The sequence below is a fragment of the Bidens hawaiensis genome, unplaced genomic scaffold (assembly GCF_021521415.1).
Source record: "Bidens hawaiensis isolate Kalapana, Puna unplaced genomic scaffold, B.hawaiensis_p1.1 tig00015976_1, whole genome shotgun sequence".
Lineage (NCBI taxonomy): Eukaryota > Viridiplantae > Streptophyta > Magnoliopsida > Asterales > Asteraceae > Bidens > Bidens hawaiensis.
The window spans coordinates 262,090-281,319 of record NW_027492439.1 but is presented as its reverse complement, the minus strand read 5'-3'; the positions used below and the strand labels follow the sequence as shown (position 1 = coordinate 281,319).

Here is a 19,230-nt window from a genome sequence, read left to right as displayed (position 1 = left end):
CTAAAATAATATATTTTGTCAACAATAATGTTGGTGAGAATTCATAAAGTTTTGCATATGTATATAATACGAAAAGTGTAAAATTCACAAGTCAAGATGTAATGTTTCAATCATAAAGTAAAAGAAAAGTAAATACATGATATTTTCGTTCGCTTGACAAAAGTCAAATCTACTAAGGAACCCATGTTCGCCTAGCTACTTGGAGTATAGATAATGATAATGATAGCAGGTACGTCCCGTCGGACCCTCCCACTTTGCGTTTGAGTATGTGTATGAGTCTCTTTCACCAACAAAAACAATAAACAACTAGCACATGATCACATAATTTACAAGCAATACGATACGAAACAAATATATACAAGACACGCGTGTGAATTTTAGTTTACAACATGAAATATGAAACAACAAAAAAAAGGTTTGGAACGTGCTACACCCCAAAACATGTAAAAGTAAAAAGGGGTTATGAAAACTCATTTTCAACCACATATTTTTAATTAAAAATTGAATCTTGTGGTCCACATTTAAAGTTAATAAAAAATGTAAACATAAATATAACATTTTCTCTCTCCTGAAAACATATATAAAACATTTTCTATCTCCGGAAAACATATATAAAAATTAGAAAAAAATTTGTTAAAAAACAGCAAAACGATTTTTTTTTTGATTTTTTGATGTTTTGTATTAAATGTAACAACATATATTACATGTGCAAAAAAAAAAACGATGTTACATAGGGTTTTCACAACTCAAATGGGTTTTCATTCTATACTTCCCCTATATATATATATATATATAAACATAACCGAAAATTTAAAATAGGTCGGGTTTTCGGGTTTGAAAAGTAATGAATGCTACATCCATGTGGTGTGCAACATAACGTTGTTTTTCATTTGTCCATCTCTTATTGGTCCAATATTGAGTAATGACCATGGCCAATACGGATAAGGAGCCAGTCTGATTCTCCAATCCGTAAGGGGATATAAACATACTCAAACTTCAAAAATGGAGGGTATGGCTCTTTCTTCCGGACATATCCATGGAAAGTACAGACTTTTCATCTTTCATATGATCGCAGAAATCTGGAAGCAATACCATCCAGCGTTGATCTTCAGATGTATGTTTTAATAGCCTTGACTGTCTAGCACGCATCATTCTTACGGTCCACGCTTCAATGTGCTGTACAAATGGATAATATAAGAATAAATATAATATAATATAATATAATATAATAGATGACAAAAAACGTTGGACTAGAAACCTAGGAAGGCACCCCAAAAATTCCGATCTAGTAGTTTAGTGATGAAACGAGTATGGCAAAATGATGCATCCCTGTTGTAATAAAAGTCGGCCACATCATTTGACCAGTTTTTCGACTCTTTGACTTCAACTGCAAATATCTTTCTTTGTGGAGGGTTTCCCACTGTATTTTCTTGTGGAACTTTCGAATGGGTACTCGCAGACGGGCCAGGAATGCCTACCGTGGACGGCCTCTTACACGCCTCCAAAGTTGCTCTGTCATTCTTGTAGATTTCGGAGCCGGTTGAGAACAGAAAAATGCATCATTATTTTTTTCCATATTTTATAGTAAACAAAGGAATTGAGTGTTCTGGGATTTTTTGGTATGTAGGAGGTGATTGAGGTGGTGTTTGGGTTGCGTTATATAGAGAAGAATCAGGGATGTTCAAAATTCAGCTTTGACTCCATACGTCATGTATAGATCTATACGCGACGTATAAGGTACATCCAATAGTCTGCATCAGCTGTCAACTCGTACCCTATACGTCACGTATAGGCCTATGCGTGACGTATTGGCCGCTACTGTGCAATATATTACTATATTATTATTTATTACTTATATAATTATATTATAATTAAAATTCTAGTACACAATATAATATATCATTATAACCTTGAACCATATCGGTAATAAGATGAAAATTAAATAAATTTGAGATTTGTATAAGAGTGTTATCTTCTTTATTAGTAATAATGGAGTCCAATGTTATTAAATATTCAATATATGTCTATATATAAGATAGATATCTGTTGGTATTAAATAAAAAAAATATGAGTTAAAGCGAATCAATATTCAAAATTAGACAGCGTGATTACGATAACTATGGTTTTTTCTTTACATATTATGGAAAATTTATATTTGAAAAAATCATTTAGTATTGGAATTCTTTTATAATGAAAAAAAGTATATTTTTTAAAAATACAAATTAATATTAACATAAGTTTTAACCTTACATAGTAAATGTAACTACAAAATTGAAGGCAAAGTTGGAAATGTATTTTCATTATGTAATTCTCTATAATTATCTTTAATCTATTTGATGTGCAAAAGTGTTAGCTCTTTCTATGTTGCTTTGAATTCGACAACCAAAACACATTTAATATTACATAAAGCAATCCTCAACAGGAACAAGATTTTTTGCTTAATCCGCAACAACATAAGAATTTGTTGTAGCATCCAATTTAACATATAATAAAATAAGGTGGTAACTAAGTAATAGAATATGCGTAAGGTCATATGAATTTTGAATTGATTTTAACATATATTTTTCGACCTTATTATATGCATGACCACTACCATGTTTCTTCTTAAAATTAAATGCAAATTCAAGTCCAACTAACATAGTAGTTCTACTAGGAATTCTCGACAATTTGATAAATATTTGGTTGTGGGTAATAGATAAAAACATGGTGATTCCAAAATCAAAGAAAACACGTAATATGATTAAAAAAAATATAAAAGTAGTTTATTACAGTAACAACTAGCAACATAATGATGATGTTCGGTTTATTTGTACATAGTTTAGCTTGTTAACTTAATCGTTTTATTCGTTTAGTTTAGGAACTTTGGTACTTCATTCGTGTTTATTGTGTTTCAAGTCACAGGTACTTAACGCGCTTAATTTGGACCTGTACAAGAATGGAATGATGAACCGGGATGTCCAGCACGCGAACCGAGACACATTATTGGACCTGCTGAGTGAAGCGACCCATCGCGTAGCGCGGTGGGTGTTGAAGGTAGGGCATCGCGCTACGCGATGCCCTTGGAAATATTAAAATCTATTAAAAGCAGGGGAAGAGATCATTGCGCTACACGATGGTCCCACACAGTCGTGAAATTTAAGGTTTGATGCTATATATCGTTTTGATGACCCTAGAGGCTATCATTCAGTTTCCAGGCGATTTTTAGAGCAGCAAGGAGGAGAACCATTGATTCCAACATCTCAAGGCCTCATATATGTTCTATAACATCAGAATCGAAGCCCGAGAGACGCCGAGGCGCGGCTAGATCCTTCTAATCATACCCGGGATGTAGAGTATTGTATTTAACAGTTTTTCTCATGTATTAAGAACGAATTATTTGTAACCATCTTTGATTAATATATGAGTATTGATGTCTAGTATTATTGTGCACTCAGTCGATTTAGGTTTATTTCGATCAGAACGATTAGTGTGCCAGTTGCTATGATAATTGCTTATAGGATTGTTTTGACTAGTTGAATATGATGAAGCATACGTTTTCCCTTAGTTGAGTCACACTGGTAGGGACCGTTTGATAACCAGTGTCGTGTGTTAGCGAACGTGGATGCCTAAGGTTTATCTAGTTAGTCAATCTGCGTTGATCATTGATCGTTAATATGTTAAGTTGCATGAGATTGCTGTTAGTTTACTTGCTTGAACCCTAGGTGTGATTTGCTTGTTAATTGATTGAATACTTGATTAATTGTTCGGTTATTATAAAACATAAACTGTTTGCTAGTGTGATCAGCACTTTGATATAGTTCACTTCATAATGTTAGGAATCGATTTCACTTCACACTGACCACATACTCCTCATGGTTCAAGACCCTACTTACCCTGACTAGCTTAAGGTGATTAGGACACTAGATTTAATTGTTTTTTACTAGATAGCGACAGTCTAGCATCAAAATGGCGCCGTTGCCAGGGAGTTGGTGCGCTTAGTGTTTTAGTGATTAATTGATTTCTTTGGTTAATTTAGTTGTTATTTTTATTTTTAGCTTAGTTTACTTTATTTTTCCATTTTATGCAGGGTGTTTTCGTTGTGCAGGTAACATGTTTATGCACACCCGCTATTCAGGAAGAAATTCCCCACTAATATACGAGCCAAAGATTGAATGTTTAGCTCGGCAGAACCGAGCTCAGATCAGACAGCCAAACATGGAAGGTCAGAACCAGAACCATAATCAAAACCAAAACCCACCACCTGAGATCAATGTTTTCCAACCCACCAAATAACCAAAATCTATCAAATAATGACCTACTACCACCAACAAACACCAATCCACAACCACAAAATTCAGCCTGACAATCAAGAAACTGAAACCTTGACAGACCCAGGCCATCATCCCCGAACAATACTCGTCGTCACCGACAGCCGATTATTCGGGATTTTGATCATGTCAGTATTCATACTAAAGACGAAGAAGAGGGAGATGAGGAGTAACAAGAACCAAGGAACGATGGTAGTATCGGGGATGATTGGAGAATTAGAAGGAATGACGGGTTTGAGCCGAGAAATGAAGATGCGGGTTTGCGTGTTGAAGAGGTTGTGGAGGTTGAGGAACCGGTTAGGGTGAGAGGTGATAGATGGGGGAACAGAAACCGAGACAGAGAGGGTATTGGAAGATTTTAGGAGGAACGTTGACCGCCGATTCAGGTTAACAGAGGAGGTTTTGAGGAACCAAGGGCCAGACGAAGGAATTATGGGCCTCCGGTTCTTAGTGTAAACAGCTGGTTCAGACCGTATATTTCAGATGGTGCCTCACCGATTGGCCCACATGTTCACGAGCCGGGACAGCCGACATTTAAATCCCGGCCGTCTTACATTAATATTGTGCCTAATTTTCACGGACTGGGATCTGAGGACCCGTATTCACATTTGTCAGATTTTACAGCTATTTGCGGGTCTATCGGGGATGGTACATATGATCAGGATGAGGTTCAGAAGCAGATGCTGAACGAAGACGAAAAGTTGGGGTCACCAGATCAGTTAAATCAGCCTCAAGCGAGTCAGAAATAATTGCAGAGTTGGAAAGGGAACTCGTGGGTTATAGACGAGAGAAAAAGAAAGAGGTTGGTAAAGTCGTGGTGAAATTCCCGGTTTGTGCAGACTGTGGCGAATTGAGGCATAAGACAGAAAATTACCCCGAGTTTGATGAGGACGAGTATCCGAAGAGGAGGAGGTTAGTTATTCGTACGAGGATTCCAAAGGCCAAGGGTTTAATTCAAACACCTATCACCCGGGCTTGAGGAACCACCCGAACTTCAGTTACGGGAACGCCGCAGGCCAGTCAAACCCGAACTTTCAGGGGTCCAGTTAGAACCGACAACAGAGCAGCTACCGCCAGGATAGTTATCAGCAGGGTTCATATAATTAGAATAGTAGTCAGGAGTATACAGAGATGGTTATCGGGGTGACAGTTCGTCGGGTAATCAGAATTAGGATCAGCAGAAGGGTAATTCAGGTAATTCATGTAATACAGACGAGTCGGTACATTCAAAACTCGATGCATTGTTAAAGCTTGTGTCAGATAATCAGAAGGAAACGTAGAAACAGTTCGAGTTGAGGGATAAGTCTTCAGAAGCAATGTCGAAACAGATTGGTCAACTCGCAGTAGATGTGGCAAGATTTCAGAAAAACGCGAGTCTGTTACCAAGCGATACCACAGTAAACCCGCAACATTCTAGTTCAAGCTCTAAGAAAGGAAATAATGTGCACATCAACGTGGTAAGTCTTTTACCTCATTTTGAAATTACTTATGTTGAAGTTGATTCACCGTCACAGTTTGTTGAGGTAATGGTGAATGATGTGATGAAAATGATGATGTTGGTCAAAATAAAACAATTTTCCAAAATGAATTGAAACTAAAAACAGATGAATTGTCTTTTTGTGAAAATTGCACTTGTGAAAAATGTTTAAATGGTAAGTTGACCAACAGGATAGATGAGGAGGTGGAGGATAATACCACCTCAAGTAAACTTCATGACCCGGGAGTGCCATTTTTATCAATTCAAATTGGGGAATTCAAAACTGATCAGACACTTCTAGATCTTGGAGTATGTGTTAGTATCATGCCCGGTAATTTATTTAATCAGTATGAATTTGGCCCGTTAGAAAGTGTAAACACTACCGTGGTGTTGGCGGATCAAACTCATACACTCCCTCGGGCCATGGTTACTAATGTAATGGTTCAGGTGGATGAATTTAGCTACCCAGTTGACTTCCTTATACTTGATTACGTTAAAGGGAATATTACACAATCTGAAGTCATACTGGGTAGGCCATTACTCGCCACAACACATGCGGTAATTGATTGTGATAAGGGAGGTTTGGGAATTAAGTATGGGAACCGTGATAAACGGTTACCATTGTTTGAAAAATCTACTAACCTTTTTATTGACAAGTGTGAATCCTTGAGCAAGGATCACACACAAGAGAAATGTTTTGTGATTGACAGGAATGAGCTAAAGGGTAGCATGGAAGTGAAATGACAGAATGAGATATTGCAAGGAGTTAGAGATGGTGAGGAAGTAACAACAACAAAGGGAAACAAGACGAAAATGAAAGAGGTAAAGAAACCACCTGAATATGATGCGAAATGGAGGTTGGCAAGGTTTGAGCCGGATTATAGCATGCCGAAAAGTTGGATGCAACCTCTTGAGGAGGACCGTGCAAGTAATGAAATGGCTGCACGGGAACGGATCAGCCGCCCACCTTGAATGCCAAAAAAATTGTCAAAGGGGTGGTAATTGTACATTTTGTATATTTTTAGTTTGCTTTTTTTTATATTATTAATTGTATTTCAAGCGTACCATCATAGCAAAAGCTAAGTGTGGGGATACCGCAAGGAAAAATTTAGGATTTTGATGTGTGCGGTAAAGTTATGTCAGAAAACGAGGTTTTAGTTAAGCTACCCAAAGTGCTTTGGTGTTCTTTTTTTGGTGTGGTGAATCCAGATGTGGTTAGTCGGTATCGGTCAGTAATGGAGACGTGTGTCACGAGTATGTTGAGGGTTGTGGGCCGAGTTTAGCATTGCATTGTTATTATTATCAAGTGATTTCGGTTTCATAAACCATTTTGTTATTTTTATTTTAGTTTAGAAATGTAATTGTATAATTTGCTTAAACCCATCACATTTTTTTCAACCCCGTCCCTCAAATGTTCGTTTATTATTTATTATTTTAACATTGAGGACAATGTCAACCTCAAGTGTGGGGATAAGGGAAAATTGAAATTTTTAGCCCGATAGTATCTCGAACAGTATTCAGAAACTTAAGTTATTAACTGTCACTTATTGCTATTAATGCCAAGTTAGAGGTTTTTGGTCATGGTTGGTTTTTCAGCTTCTCGATAGTTTTCCCGACAAATGTTTTTAAAATGAAAAGTTGAAAATGGAATTGTTTAGACAGGGATAACGAGTCAGGGGGACGTGTATACATGTTTCATATCGACAGCCCTTATTTCCAGACATATTGTGAGATTATCCCCTATACTTAGTACACATATTATATAATATATATAAAACATGTCTTGGCATTGATTGAGGGAAACCGGTATGTTTTGCAGAATTAGAACTTGCTTGTCACATGCTTATCGAGATCTTAATAGCACCACCTGTATAGAGATTAGGACTTTAGAAAACCCGTTCCATACATAAATCCCTACTAAATAAATTCCTTACCCGACATTATCCTCTAGGAGCCCGTTTGGACCATATTCCTTTTTCATTTGCTAAACTAAACATTACATATCATTGCAACCTTGGCCTTTATTTTATTTTAACTCGTGTGATGAAATCCAGTTCGTTATCGAGTCGTATATATTTTGAGTTGTACTTAGTCAGACGAGTTGTAAAGTTCAGAGTTGTAATTATCAGTTATTATTGATGTTTAGTAAAAAAAGAAATCTGAAAAATCAGCAAAAAGACAAAAAGAAATTATCAGTTTAGTATTTCATTTGTAAGCAGCAGTTCAGTTGTAAATAGCAGTTGATTGTGTAAGTAGTTAGTTTGTATTTGTGAATCTGTATATTGGTATGTTTAACTTGGTTTCATCCACCTGAGTCACTAAATAAGCCTAATCTGCACCCAAACCTAAGCCTCAGTAAAACCCTTAGTCCGAGTCTTTATGCAACTAGTGGTTAATGGGTGGAGATAAGACTGACCTGTAAGCATATTAAGTTGTAACTCATATTAGGTATTTTGAGGGCAGAGACATATACTAGCACATCTTTTGCTAGTCCAGATATTAAACCGAGAGGAGTATTGATAGTGTGAGGGGTGTGAACATGTATGCCCTAACCGGAAACAAAGTACACTTGTCTGGACGATTCTAAGGTTTTATTGTAGCATTAACGTTATTTGTGGATTGTCAATCTAGAAAGTGTCGGTCTGGGAAACTGGGTATGACGTTAAACCTTGCTGGTATTAATGCTGATAATTGATTGACCTATGATGGCGGTTAATGTTTGCTTTAGAGTTTTGCTTGAGGGCAAGCAAAAGATAAGTGTGGGGATGAGATGTTTGGTTTATTGTACATAGTTTAGCTTGTTAACTTAATTGTTTTATTCGTTTAGTTTAGGAACTATGGTACTTCATACGTGTTTATTGTATTTCAGGTCACAGGTACTTAACGCGCTTAATTTGGACCTGTACGAGCACGGAATGAAGACCTGGGATGTCCAGCACGCGAACCGAGACACATTATTGGACTTGCTGAGTGAAGCGATCCATCGCGTAGCGCGATGGGTGTTGAAGGTGGGGCATCGCGCTATGCGATGCCCTTGGAAATATTAAAATCTGTTGACTTTTGGCCATCGCGTAGCGCGATGGACCAGGGGAGGAGACCATCGCGATACGCGATGGTCCCCACAATCGTGAAATTTAGGGTTTGATGCTATATCTCGTTTTGACGACCCTAGAGGCTATCATTCAGTTTCCAGGCGATTTTTAGAGCAGCAAGGAGGAGAACCATTGATTCCAATCATCTCAAGGCCTTATATATGTTCTATAACATCATAATTGAAGCCCGAGAGATGCCGAGGCGCGGCTAGATCCGTCTAATCATACCCGCGATGTAGAGTATTGTATTTAACAGTTTTTCTCATGTATTAAGAACGAATTATTTGTAACCATCTTTGATTAATCTATGAGTATTGATGTCTAGTATTATTGTGCACTCAGTCGGTTTAGGTTTATTTCGATCAGAACGATTAGTGTGCCAGTTGCTATGATAATTGCTTATATGATTGTTTTGACTAGTTGAATATGATGAAGCATACATTTGCCCTTAGTTGAGTTGGTAGGGACCGTTTGATAACCAGTTCTGTGTGTTAGCGAGCGTGGATGCCTAAGGTTTATCTAGTTAGTCAATCTGCGTTGATCATTGATAGTTAATATGTTAAGTTGCATGAGATTGCTGTTAGTTTACTTGCTTGAACCCTGGGTGTGATTTGCTTGTTAATTGATTGAATACTTGATTAAATGTTCGGTTATTATAAAACACAAATTGTTTGTTAGTATGATCAGCACTTTGATATAGTTCACTTCATAATGTTAGGAATCGATTTCACTTCATAATGTTAGGAATCGATTTCACTTCACACTGACCACATACTCCTCGTTGTTCGACACCCTACTTACCCTGACTAGCTTAAGGTGATTAGGACACTAGATTTAATTGTTTTTTACTAGATAGCGACAGTCTAGCATCAAATGACATCAAAAGAAAAAATATATACCTTTCCAAAAGGTTGCGTGATTAAACCAACCTATATAGTTTGAGATGGACGGATAGGTGATAAAAATATAAAATAACTGAAACCTTATATAGTTGTAAACAAAAGGATTTATCTTTTGAATAACCTCACTACAAATTAGAAACCGTAATTAAATGAATGTATTTTGTGATTTATGAAAATGCCGCAACTCTAATAAATTTGAAAACAGTTTTGTATTCAGGAAATGTCAAAACATAATATTTATAATTAAAACATAATATTTATAATTAAAACATAATAATTATTAGATTTTGTTTAATAAGAATAAGAAAAAAAAGATATAAATTGTTTGAATATTATTCAATTTGAATATTTTGAATTATGAAAATGTCAACAATTAAATATATTTTTGGTTTTATACTTGAAGTGAAAGCATATTTATATATGTTAACTCAAGAAATCAAATACAATTATTACCACTTAAATGGAGTTAACAAACATATTTAGTTTGAAACATGAGGTCTTGAATACAAGACTTGTATCACACAATAATTTATTTTTTAAAATTTTACAAAGTTTTACTACCATAGAAAACTGGTCATAGACTATAATAGAAAAACGGTTAATGAGTCATTATATAATAGGTCTTAGACTATAATAGGTTATGAGACATGATATAATAACTGATATGAGATCCTACTTGACATCCTATTATAAGTAACAAAAAAAAGTTCCGTATTAAAGAAAATTATGATCAGATACATGAATTAAATTGCTATATAATATACTATTCAAATAGATCCGTGCATCATTAACTATTAATGTGTTCTACTAATCTATATTATTATATTATTATGCAATATAATTAATAGATAAGGTTAAAATACATAGTACAACAAAAATAATAATGGTATGAAGGAATCTAATTCATTAATGGTACTTAAGAATAAAAATTGATGAGATATGTATTAAGGTAATAACCCATTTATGATTACCTTCTCTCTTCATATGCAAGGCACATGTCAGGACATCTTCAATGCTAACACACCTGTTTTTGTTTCAAACTGCCAACTCATAATGACACATGAGATTTCAATCTAATCTACAAAAGCCTTTACTTCTCCAATGACTCTTGTTTCAATACGCCAATCTCATCACCTACTTTTCCTTTTATTTAATTTTATCAATTTATATCTTTTATAACTAATTATTTTATTTTTCGTATATATTAAACAAATTAAATAATAAAATAAAACACATAAAAAAGCAATTACTAAAAAAACACACTTTAATAAAGTAATTAATTAAATGGAGTATTTGTTTGTGATATATATATATATATAGTGGGTTCTAGTGAAAACTCATCTTAAACAGAAAACTTAAAAACTCCTAAAACTTCTAAAAAACTATTTTTAATTTTTTTTAACTTATTTTTTGAAGTTTCTTTTTTTTTTTCATTATTCTTATATGTTGTTATTGGTTCAAAAAAAAAACTTGTCGGTAACCTCGTCGGTATAGTGCGCATGTATAATAGTGTGCATTGCATATATGCAAAAGTGTTTGTATTGCATAGAATATAACATTATTGCACATATTTGATACACACTATTGTATATATGCAATATAAGACTAATACACACATCAAATACACATTAGTGCGTATGTGTAATACAACATTAACGCACATGTGCACCACATCGACTTTTATTTTATTATTTTTTTTTTTCCATATAATACAACACTACTACACATATACAATACACAAATATACAAATATTGAATATATACAATAAACACTATTAAACTCAAAAATACATAGTAATACACATGTGTAATACAACGGTATCGTACGATAATACATATGTGCATTACAGCGGTTTTTTTTTTATTTTTTTAATTTATTTTTATATTTTTCGAGTGAAATATAAGAAAATATAAGAATAATGACTAAAACAGAATTTTGAAAATATTTTTTTATTTTTAATTAAAAATAATTTTTTAAGAGTTTTTTAATTTTCTCTCTGAATGTGGGTTTTCTCTTGATCCTCTATATATATATATATATGCACACACACGTGTGTGTGAGTGTGAAAGCATGTGCATATATATTTGGCTTAAAAAAGTTAATGTATTTAATGTCGCAGCGGGTATCGCATTATAACTATTATGTAAAATGAAATTTGATATCTATTAAAAAAGTTGTACATTTGGTGTGATATATTTAACTGGTAATAAAGTTTGCAAATAAAGTTTGTGTATCTATCAAAAATCCCGTCAATAACCATTTTTCTTTTTCATCGACAACCATTTTCTATAAATGTTTGGTAGTATTTACTATATTTAATATAAAATTAATATGAGTGGGGTCCATATCAAGTGTTTGTGGGTGGTTCTTGTTCACAAACTTTTGAAAGAAAATCGTACCAATTCAATGGGAGCAATGGTTTGTATGAGGTGTTTTTAATTACAAACCAATGTCACATAGGAGCATTAGTGCCGCTCTCATTTCTCTAGTTATTTTAAAATGTTCATAAATTTTTTATACGATATTGTTTTAGAAAAAAATTTCACCATAATAATAAGCGTTTTTTTATCTTTTAATATGAATATTATATTGTTATAGAAAAATAAAAAAAAAATAGTGGGTTTTTTTATATTGTGTTATTGATTGTTCATTGTGTGTGTTTTTTAATTAGGTTTTTCTTCGCATTATGTTATAGATTTTGGTCATTGTGTTTTTCAATTGGTACTCATATTAAAGATAAAAATTAAAAATTAAAACAAAGATTACGTCATTGTGTATTTTTATTTATCGTTGTGTCTTTGTGCTCAATATTTGTCTTTCTACTTATCATTGTCTTTTTAGTCATTGTGTAATACGTTCAATGTCTTTTGTTCGGAATTGACGTGTGACATTCACTTAATTTGAGAAAAATAGTATTATGTTCATTGTGTATTACGTTCAAGTCATTGTGTGATATGTAGTTTTCATTTTGTTTTACGCTTCATGTCATTGTGTTATATGTATTCACCATTGTGTCTTGCGTTTCACATCATTGTGTTATATGTATTCGTTATTGTGTTTTACGTTTTATGTTATTGTGTAATATGTATTCATCATTGTGTTTTATGTATTAGATAATTTGTTGATAATTATTTACATATTATTATTACACAACAGCGTTATTAGTATTTAAAAAAAACCACAATTATAATTTGAAAAACACAATGACGAAAAAAGACATAATGATACACAAAAAGATACAATAACGTCATTTTTTTTATTTTTTATAACAAAATCATACTCATATTGAATATAAAAAGCGCTTGTTATTATGGTGATTTTTTTTAATATCATATGAAAAAAGTTATAAACGTTTTATAATGATTGTGGAAAATGTGAAGATAGAAAATTTGTGTTATTACTTTTATACATTTATTCGTTTGGAAATAATTCAACCCCATAGTTAATATTATAGAAAATAAAGTTGGAAATAATTCAACCTTATACTTGACACATGTCAATTAATTATGGTTTTTTGACTTCTTATTTTTATTGATATTTGTAAAATAACTCAACCCTGTAATTAATGTTATAGAAAATAAAGTTGGAAATAATTTTATTTCTTGAAAAGAAAACTTTTTTTTAAAGCAAAGTTTTTCCACTACGAAATACTTCAAATTTAGTCCTTGCAAAGATTTAAACCTGTTATTTTAGTTTTATAAAAAAAAATCATACCATTAAACTAATAAGTCATAAGTCATAAAAGAAGGTAAATCGTTATGAGATTTGTTTCACATTTAAATGTTTAACGAATTAGGTGGGTCAAACTTAATGATTCTATGAATTATGAAATGAGATGTAATTTCATACTAAGAAGATTGTTATTTCTGTTATTTATTATTTTTTCTTTGTAGAAGGAAAAAACATAAAGGTGATATACATATATAGAAAAATATTAAAAGATTTTCAACAAATTTGCTTTTACACCCCTAAAGATACATCAACGTATCCTTCTTTTCCCCTCCCATGATGTATATATAACTGTTCCTATCAGACTTGACAATTCATCTTTTTGGTTAAAAGAGTTCAAAAAAAAATTGATTAACGTCAACAAGTGATAATGTACCCTCTTGTTTTCCTTTTCATTTGTAAAAATATTTTTTTAGATTTATTTTTTCGTTACAGTTTTTTAATTCGAGTTTAATTTCAATTTTGATGAAAATGTATTTTACGGTCGGAACCTTTTGTCATGGTACTTAAGTTGCAAAAATTACCTATTGTATGTTGTAATGAGTGTTAATTTTCCAAATTCAACTCAAAAAATCAAAATCCTTCTGTTTGTGGTTTTTCATTCCGGCATAGATATAATTAGAATTCATATTTCGTTGTTTAAATCGAATTAAGAAATTTTGAGCTTTGATCGAACCTGCTTGAAAATCGAATTACATATTTTATTTTTTATACATAGTATATCAATTTGTTTCCCCTTTTTCTTTATATGATGGGTACGTACCATTTTAGAAAATATCAACCCTCTTGTGTCTCAAGTATGAGATGTCGTTGCCATTTTATGTTTTTTCTTTCTTGATACAGTTTGCTTTAATTTATCCGAATTCAATTACGCTTTGAATATGTTTTAAAAATCATCGAACTTGAAAAATATGAAAAACGATTTGTTAAACATTCATACCTGTTGTTTGTTTTTATTTTTATTGCTGGTTATAAAGTTTTTACCCATTGTTTACAAATGAGCTTTTATTATAATTTGTTTGGAATTGGTTAACTACCAATAGAAATGAAATAAATAATATGTATCGCAAGATTGTCTTATTTTATTGATTTTCAGATTTTCTAACTAAATGAAAGAAAACGTATTTTTTTCATTCCATATATAACTTAAAAAGAAAATATCATCATATCTGAATTATTTATTATATAAATTTTCAACTACATAAATTATTTCAAAGATTTAATTATAGTATTTTTTTTTTCAGAAAAAGTAAAAAATTAAAGAAAACCATATTATATATCCCATATATTTTCATTATATACTTTGATGTACTAATCTTCATTGTATGCTTACATATATATGTTGCTGTCTTATTCCTTTTGCGAAGCGTTTATTGTTGCTATTTATGGATTTTAAATGCATTTTGTTTGTTGATTTTCATTTTAACACCCGTGATGATTTTGCAGACGAAAGCGAAAAATGGCAGGATTTGAAGGATCTAATTTTTCACTGCGACGTTTGAAGGATCTAATTTTTCACTGCGACGAGCTGAAGGAAATGAAAATCAAAGAGCTAGGGAAGAAATACCAGCAATAACATCCGACGTAAACGAGAATTTTGAAGCGTCTAGTGACGAACAAGAAATCCATTCTTCGAGTTCAAGAAGGGCACAATATACTCGTCATACACCATATCAAACTGAAGAACTTGAAAAGTAATACTCAACTTTTGGTTATTGATCAATATTTCGTGTTCATGCATGCATCCATATATAGTCCCTTGGTTATATTTTGTTTTGTTTTGTTTTGTGATAATAGATACTTCGAGAAGAATGCTCACCCTGACGATAAAGAAAGGAAGGAAATTGGAAGAAAGCTCGGCATCGATATAAAAAAGGTTAAATTTTGGTTCCAGAATAAAAGAACTCAAATAAAGGTAATGTCCGATAATAGGGTTATGCTATAGTTACACTACCCTCATCTGACTCAACACCATCAAACAGTAGTCTGAGATTGTTGTTTTGAACAAAGAAGTCAAACTTTGAACATTATTAGTCATAACGGGCGTCTGAGGAACATTCAGGCCGGTTGTTCTGACCATAGATGGTTAAACTTTGAAAACTTTCGTCAAAACGGCTATCCGACCTTTATCTGGACGCCCAGTTGAAATGGTGTGAGATTAGATGTAAAACGGTGTGTTTGTATAGTTGACCACTTGGTAATTCTATGATTAAAAATTCAAGTTTATATAACATTCAATATTGTAAAGCATAACTTGATTTTGTCTAGAAATTCTGGAACCACTAGTATTTGGATGGCAACAAATTCACAGGTATTGCAAATCAATAATTGCATTTGTGTAGGCTCAAACGGAGCGCCATGAAAATTCGACTCTAAGGAAACAAAACGAGCAAATGAAGCTTGAGCTTTTAGCCTTGCAAGAAGTTGCAAAGAAGCACTTTGCACCAGATGTGATGCGCAATCAACAACACCGAACACGTCCATTCATGATCACAATCTCGCGATAGAAAATGATCGATTGAGAGAGGAGCTTAGCAGAATAACTAATCACTTCAATCAATTAATGAGACAGCACTCATCAGCCACTAGTCGATTGCCAAACAATATCACATATCCTAGCGAGACAAGTAAGAAAGATCAAGAAGGTATACGAGTATATATATCGACCTCCTTCATTTACTTAGTTGACAAAAGCGTTTAGTTGTTAATATTCGGCGTAAACTATAGATTTTTTGCCTACACAAATGAGAACTAATAATGTTTATATATATTCACCTTAACTTAATAGACTTTCTAGTCCTGTTGGCTGTTACTAACAAATTATAACTTGAAACTCGCAGGAGGAAGCTACACATATGGTTCATTAGACCCAATGGAGGCTCAATTACAAATGGGCATCAATATACCCATTCAAAGGAGTGGATATCTTGAGCAAGCGTCGAGGGCCATGGAAGAACTCTTGAAGATTGGGTTAGTTAATGCGCCACTATGGAATAGAAATATGCAAGGTGGAGGAGAAACCCTTAATTTTGAAGAATATGCAAAGGCTTTTCTTCCTTGCCTTGGCAAAAAACCACGTGGATTCGTATCCGATGCTACGAGAGCTAGCAGCGTGGTCCCGATGAGTAGTTCAACCCTTGTAGAAGCGTTACTCGATGCGGTAACTTATCTTTTTATTTTTATTTTTGTTAGTTTGTGAGAAAACCAAAAATTATATTAGCTAATACAAAAACATGATATCATATACTATAGAATCAATGGAGAGAATTGTTTACGGGCATGATCGGAAGTTGACTACGATGGAAGTGATTTCTAACGGTATAGGAGGTTCAAGAAACGGTGCTCTCCAACTTGTAAGCCTTCTTGGATTTTTTTATCTCCTTTGTTTAATTAATGTTTTTAGATAAGAAAATGCTAACAATCAAAACTTTATGCAGATGAAAGCTGAAATTCAACTCATTTCGCCTGTAGTACCGGTTAGAGCCTTTAAGTTTATTCGGTTCGCCAAACAAGAAGTTGAGGGGATATGGGTTGTGGTTGATTTGTCCGTCGATTATGGATTGGAAGGACACTTAACAAGAAGGTGTCCTTCCGGATGTATCCTACGTGATATACCAAATGGTTTCTCAATGGTATGGTATATTTATTTTCGTATTGCATAATGTCTTAACTATAATATAACTTCTAACTAATATGTGTAGGTTACATGGATTGAACATGTTGAATACAACGAACAATCAATCTCCCACCAGTATCGCCAATTAATTAGACCCGGCGTCGGCTTTGGTGCACAAAGATGGATTGGTGCGCTTTTGCGTCACTGCGAGGGCTTAAGCGCCGCTACTTCACCCACCCTTCACCCTGATTTGTATCAACATCTGAAAATAAGCTTGCATAGCCTAGCACGACGCATGACAAGTATCTTTTGTGCTGGCGTTTGTTTGACTGGTGGTCAGCATTGGGAGTCGGTTGCGAGTGCATCAGGAAGACCAAGGATCATGGCACGCAAGTGCATAACTGGTTTTGGCGAACCATTTGGAATAGTCCTGAGTGCAACATATTCAGTCTGGATACCAGCAAATCATCAACGCTTGTTTGATTTGTTGCTTACAAAGGACTTGAGGTGTCTATGGGATGTGATATACCACAGGATCGCTACCGAAAACATGATCCATTTCCCATTGAGCGAAGATGAAAGCAGTCCTAATTGCATCTCAATTTTAAATTCAAATGTAAGCTTAAATAGTCACTTTGTATGTGTATGTATTAGTCTTAGTAATCAAATGCTTGTTTTCTAAATTTATTGTTTTTTTTTTTTGCATGTAAAGACATCCGCAGAAGACAATCAAATTATGGTGTTGCAAGAGACTTCGGGTGATATGACGGGATCACTTATTGTTTATGCAACTGTGGATTCCCAAACAGTATCTATGGTGATGAGCGGCGAAGACACTTCTTCGGTGGCTCTCTTGCCATCAGGTTATGCATTGTCCCAGGCTATGGTGAAGGTGGTGTAGGTGCACCAAGTGGCGAACCTGGATCCATGGTGACTATTGGATACCAAATATTGCACCTAGATATAGCTAGCTCAGACCTCACATTGGAAGCCATCAACTCGATAAATGATATGGTGACTCAAACAGTCCTTGGTATCAAAGAAATTGTTCGATCTAATCGACAATGAGAATAGTCAAGTGACTCAACCATATGTTAGGGTATGGGGTGAGTGTAAGAATCAAGAACCCATTGATGGGGTCAAGGTTTGTTCACGGTTGAGTATTTGATTATCGAATAAGTTGCATTCTATTTGACAATGATGCTTTTTGTTTGCTATAATTTCAGACTGCAGTTTTATGCTATATTTATTTAACTTTTTGGGTTGACTTTTATATCATTTCTGGTAGTTTTTATATTATAAATTGACAAGTTAATTGGTTTGTGTGAAAGAGAAACAAAGTTTTACAAAATTTACGTGTATTATTATTGTATATGTATTACAGCTTAATTATACAACTCCTATTTTTATCAAGCAATTTTCAAAACTTACCATTTAAAACGTTTATATTTAAAATGTAATTTCAATTGACACTAAGACTTTGCTTATTCGTGATCCCAGGTTGGGTTGAGCCCATTTAAACAACAAAAAGAAATTATAAATTCAATTTATAACCACAACCTGGTCGTCTACCGACCCAGGTCACAACCTCTTTTTTTGGCAAATGTCACTAGCATAGTGGCTAAGGTAATTTAATATTTTTTCTTTTTTAATTTAAACAATTAATTTTGTTTATATTTTAATTTTTGTTTAATAACGAATCTTAATTAACTTTTAAATAAAATATAAAAACACAGTCTTGTTCAGTTTTTTTTTAGCATTTTGATATAAATTTTATTTAAAACGGGATACTTTCAAAAATATCGTAAGTTTTTTCTTTTTTTTAAACTTGTGAATAAATTATTGGGTTCGAAATGAAATTTGAGTTTTTAGTTCAAAACGAAATTGAAGTGTTTATTCTTATATTTAAAATAATTATTTTAAAGAAATAAATATTTTATTATCTATAATAAATTGTATAGGATACATTTGAAAACTAAATCATCTATATGTAATAAAAAATTGAAATGTGTTGGGTTTTGAATAAGAGTAAAAAGTTAGATCGGGTTGTATAGGTTAATGACAGAGAAGTAAGTTTTTTATTACAAGTTGGGTCATGAATTTATG

The 19,230-nt window shown here is 33.3% G+C and overlaps 1 protein-coding gene across 1 annotated transcript; it reads left to right on the top strand.

The window, feature by feature from the left end:
- Positions 1-5,623: 5,623 nt before the first annotated feature.
- Positions 5,624-18,025, top strand: LOC143550239 (homeobox-leucine zipper protein ROC5-like). Its single transcript, XM_077040932.1, has 11 exons — positions 5,624-5,764; positions 6,532-6,712; positions 15,013-15,202; positions 15,306-15,384; positions 15,851-15,958; positions 16,081-16,153; positions 16,349-16,668; positions 16,772-16,861; positions 16,946-17,140; positions 17,210-17,740; positions 17,837-18,025. Exons 1-11 carry the CDS (start codon positions 5,624-5,626, stop codon positions 18,023-18,025), a joined length of 2,097 nt encoding a protein of 698 aa, XP_076897047.1.
- Positions 18,026-19,230: the final 1,205 nt, after the last annotated feature.